We start from the raw sequence: 5,372 nt of genomic DNA on the forward strand, positions 1-5,372 counted from the left end.
ATACTCAATTGATTTCATTCATAAAATGCACAAAGGGTGGAGTCTGAAACGGATTATTAAATCCTATACAACATATCCTGTTTTAAACGATATTCTAGTTTGTTATTACGTTTATAAAATACTAAAAAGTTTTAAATGTTTAAAAAAAATACCGTAAAGCGTCGTTGATTACTAGATTTTGTTATAAGAACCATCTACTCTATCGCTTCGAATTCATTCGGGAAAAATGCATTACATCGTTACATACACACGTTTTGAGGGGAGAAATGAATTCCAGTACATGGTAATCTATTGTCTTCAAATGCCATGTATGTTTACCATTTACTTCGAACATGAAACGAGTGAGAAAGGAAAAATTGCTCGAATAACGAAACAAAGACCTCCATTTGATGAGAAGATGATTTGGACGAGGGATTTTGAGTACGGAGACCAGGAAGAAATAATTGGAAAAATTATTCACCCCGCAAGTACCATCATTCTCGAAAATATCAGAGATGGAGAAATTTTCAGTCGTTTGGGTCATGGACTTAATGCAACCATAGCTGAAACCCTCAAAATGCCCAGCCCGTCGCAACTTCTGGATGAAAAGGAGAAATTGCACGTGGATAATTACTTACTTTGGGTGATGCGACAAATGAATGATATTAAAACCCCGGATAGCTTTTACCACGAACATTTATCTTTAGTTTTAAAGAAAAAACAAATTTGTAATTCATATTCCAAAATAAACAAATTTGATTGAAATATTTTTGTCTTTATTTAACACATTACAAGTTTTGCAGATAATTAATATTAAGTGGTACAGAAAGTTTTTTTTACCACTAACACCCCCCCCCGATCTTTACATCATAAAAAAAAAACGGGGGACGCTTTTTTATTCGATTCTCGTATGGATTTAAATTCGTTATTTTCCAGTTGAGCCGAAACCGTTCATCCCTCTGGCAGTCATTTCGAGAGACTTTAGGGAAGAAAATAAGGTTATACTCCAATATCGAGTTGTTTTCAAAACGAGTAGTTTTACCTCACATACTAACAAAACAGGGGACACAATAACTTCACAAATGAGTTGAGCAATACGATCTCCCTTCTCAGCGATAAACATCTCGTTTGAATGATTAAATAAGATAACCCCAACGTTACCAGTATAATCTCGATCTATAACTCCACCTCCGATGGAAATTGAGTTTTTCAACGCTAAACCCGAACGTCCGGCTGAAAAATTTAATTAACTTTAAAAATACACCCCTTTTTAGGATGATGGTTCAGGAATTAAAACCATACCAATGCGGGCGTAGCAATTTGAAGGAGCACGTATTTGAAGATCTGATTCTATCAACATAGTTGATTGAGCAGGAATTTCATAATTTCGAGGAGAATACAAATCAAGTCCGGCTGAATTTGCAGACCCTCTAGTTGGAATAATCGCTTCTTGAGAGAGCTTAACAACTTCCAACGTATTCATTTCAACGTTTGTAGTGTAAATACAAATTTTCCCATTTTCTCGAGTAGGATGGTATTTATACATAATCTTGAGATATTTTTTCTTATGTCTTATATTCGCAGAGGGGTTTTTTCTTTTTAAATCACATCCCCTCTTCCTCTAATACTTTAAAAAATAATCCACATTTTAGTTTTTATAGGTCAGGAAATCGAACTGTCCAGACACAATATATTCGCACCACCCCCTGATCTTTACGTCGTAAAAAAATTCTTTTTAAATCACATCCCCTCCTCCTCTAATAATACATTTTAGTTTTTATAGGTCAGGAAATCGAACTGTCCAGACACAATATATTCGCACCACCCCCTGATCTTTACGTCGTAAAAAAAATTCTTTTTAAATCACATCCCCTCCTCCTCTAATAATACATTTTAGTTTTTATTGGTCAGGAAATCAAACGTGCCCGGAGGGGTTTTTTCTTTTAGGTCAGGAAATCAAACGTGTCCATTTTACCCCCCCCCCCCGATCTTTACGTCATAAAAAAAACGGGGACGTCATATAAAATACATAGTATGGGTTCCCTATGGGAAATAACATGGTGGTACTCTGGAAAACTCCATAGGTTTAACATGGTGGTTCCTGGTCTAGAACCCAGTATGGGTTCCCTATGGGTTCCTGGTCTAGAACCCAGTTTGGGTTCCCTATGGGAAATAACATGGTGGTACTGTGAAAAACTTCATAGGTTTAACATGGTGGTTCCTGGTCTAGAACCCCCCTTTTCTCACTACTGATAGGCCTCGTGTTAATACGTAACAATGCTAAACTAGTCCTAACAAGTTAAGACAAAGGCTTAGTCTTTTAAAAGGAAACGTAACCAGAAAGTTTAAGTTTTAAGCAACTTAAATGTTGTCGGGTCCTGGCAAGCTCGCCAATCATTTCCCCTGTAACCGATTCACTTCAAAAGTGGGTTAACAGGTTGAAATAATGAGACCAAGCATTACTAAATTAATCTCAGTTTAATAACCAGGTCCTTTCTGGTACGTTTTACATAAAACATAAATAAATAATAAGTACATAATAACAATTAATAAATGACTATGATATTTACCATGCTTTAGTAATATTTAAGTATTTAAGTAGCGCCGGTAAATAGGGTTCGATTATATAGCAAAGATTAACTCTCTTACCAAGTTGAATAGCCATGAAAGTGTTATGTGTTGTCTCTACTAACGCGGCGCGAACTGGTTAAGATGTAGGTTCGGGCAAGAAGAGAGTTTGTCAAACTGGACAAAAACGCGAGCAAGCTTTGATACAAGCTAGCAAACTTGACACTTAAACAGATGTTAGTTTAAAGGAGAGAACTACCGAACTCCACTACTTAACTAGACGGCTACTAACTGTTAACTACTAAAGACTAATGTGAACTGCCACTGCCGAACTGCATGGCAACCCTGACTTTATATATCCCACGGACAGGCCTAACGCGGTATAGGGGTCGCTTCAGGTAGTGCAATAGAACGCCAACTATCCGGCTATTGATAAACTATCAGTCAATAGGCTTAATGCAAAAGATTATGAGCCTGAACGGTAAGACACTAAAGTGGGTTTCTCTTTAACTATATAATATGTGTGTTGTTTATGTTTTGTTGAAGGCTCATGTAGCTGATCCGCTACACCCTCATCAAAATTAACTGCTGAGTCGGAATTTGAAAATTATTTGGCACCATCGCCTCAAACCTTTGAGTTTAAGAACAAATTGGGGGGGTGTCACGCAACAATTTATTGACAAAAAGGACCACCTTGAAATTCTTTGAAAAAATGGGTGTATCATCCCTATACGCATGCAAAAGAACCCCTGAAATATGGTGTTTGAGAAATCATTATTGGAAGTTGAAAATGAATTAAGCATTAAAATATTATGAAATCTAATTATTCTTCAAAGACATTTCTTGGGCCCTTCTCAAATATTCTTTAGAGAAGTAATATTGCCTTCCTCTGGTGAAGAGGGACCGTAAGCCTTGCAAAGAATTTCACATTCCGGAATCCAATATTCATATTTTTGAAATTTCTTTATTTCGGTGTAACAAAAGAATTAAATTGAAAAAAATTAATGTTGAATTCGCTCCAAAGGACGTCTCTTGTTGGCACAGATGAATCATGGCTTTCGTGGTTCCCCACAAGAATAAATCCAGTGGATTGGGAACTGGAGAACGGGGAGGCCACAGCACTGGTCCAGCTCGTCCTATCCATCTTCCTGGATATTGTTCGTTAAGAAATTCCCGAACCGCACGTCTGTAGTACCATCCTGCAGGATCCATATACGTGCTCGGGAGTACCATCCTGCAGGATCCATATGCGTGCTCGGAAGTACCATCCTGCAGGATCCATATGCGTGCTCGGAAGTACCATCCTGCAGGATCCATATGCGTGCTCGGGTAGTCAAAGGGACATCTTCCAATTGACGAAGATTTTCTAAATACGCTTCACCAGCTAGACGTGGGGGAAACATAAACGGTCCAATTATGGTGGCTGCCAACAAGTCCGGCCCAGACATTTATGGAAAACTGATGCTGAAGACTTCCCTTTCCGGTTAGATGAGGTTTTTCTGCACTCCAGTAGTGCAAATTGTGTAGGTTTATTATGCCCGTTCTGGGAAAATGCGCTTCATCCATGGAAATAATCCTTAATAGGACGTTGGTATCGTTTCGACGATTACGGGAAACAGGCGCGGTTAATCGTGGCCTCGGCGTTAGGGATCCCGGTATTGTTCGTGATCCCCAAGAAGACGAGATAATGAACTACGTCATTAAAGACCCTACGGTAAGCACCAGACAAATCGCTCATTTCACGGGTATACGACAATCCCGCGTCTGAAGATTTGTTAAATCGAACGGACTAAGGGCCTATCATTACCAGCGATTTCAGTAGTTAACACCAAATGACTATCCACAGCGAGTTAATTTCAGACGTTGGTTATTACAACGCGACGCAAACGATCCCAACTTCCGGTCAAGCATTCTTTCCAGAACAGTCAAAATAAACCTTCACAATTTGCACTACTGGAATGCAGAAAGCCTTCATCTAACTCGAGAATGAAGTCATCAGCATCCATAAATATCTGGGCCGGACTTGTTGGTAACCATCTTGTTGGTGCGTTTATGCTTCCACCGCTTCTAACTGGTGAAGCGTATTTAGAATTTCTTCGTCAAGATCTACCTTTACTATTGGAAGATGTCCCTTTGGCTACCCGAGCACGCATGTGGATCCTGCAGGATGGTGCTCCCGCGCACTACAGTCGTGCGGTTCGGGAATTTCTTAACGAACAATATCCAGGAAGATGAATAGGACGCGCTGGAACAGTGCTGTGGCCTACCCGTTCTTCAGATTTAAATCCACTGGATTTTTTCTTGTGGGGAACCGTGAAAGTCATGGTTTACTTTTCATCCGTGCCAAAAAGAGACGATCTTTGGGAGCGCATTCAACATGCTGTGGCGAACATTCGAGCAAATCCGAAAATGCTGAACAGTGTGCAAGGGTCTTTTAGACGTCGGGCTCAGGCATGCATCAACGCCAACGGCGCTCATTTGGAGCAACTACTTTAATATGACGTTGAAGACCTTTTTTCTTCAATTTAATTCTTTTGTTACACCGAAGTAAAGCTTGCACGTATGGCCTCTTAATTTCATCCTAACTTAAACTCTGACGTATTGAAGTACTTTTTCTGCTTCGTCTGAAGAGAGTGAAAAGCTCTAGCTGTTTATCAGCGGAAGCTTGGAGGCAAAAATGGGAATTTGTAAGAACTTTTTAATTTGGCAATCACCGATGATAGCTCATTTTAAACTACTATTTACCTGTTGTTTAATACCCTCTTCAGACGACGCGTTAAAACCACTGCTTGCTTGAGAAAGATAGTGAGACGCATTGTTAGATA

At 39.3% G+C, this 5,372-nt stretch overlaps 1 protein-coding gene across 1 annotated transcript; it reads right to left on the reverse strand.

The window, feature by feature from the left end:
• Nucleotides 1–904: 904 nt before the first annotated feature.
• LOC149668630 (deoxyuridine 5'-triphosphate nucleotidohydrolase-like) lies at nucleotides 905–1,498 on the reverse strand. Its single transcript, XM_089840853.1, has 3 exons — nucleotides 1,282–1,498; nucleotides 1,031–1,212; nucleotides 905–958 (listed from the first exon to the last, which is right to left on the reverse strand). Exons 1-3 carry the CDS (start codon nucleotides 1,460–1,462, stop codon nucleotides 905–907), a joined length of 417 nt encoding a protein of 138 aa, XP_089696979.1. The 5' UTR covers nucleotides 1,463–1,498.
• Nucleotides 1,499–5,372: the final 3,874 nt, after the last annotated feature.

The sequence above is a fragment of the Phalangium opilio genome, unplaced genomic scaffold, assembly GCF_054372755.1.
Source record: "Phalangium opilio isolate 3A_F unplaced genomic scaffold, DU_Popi_V2 ptg000055l_1, whole genome shotgun sequence".
In the NCBI taxonomy this organism is placed as follows: domain Eukaryota; kingdom Metazoa; phylum Arthropoda; class Arachnida; order Opiliones; family Phalangiidae; genus Phalangium; species Phalangium opilio.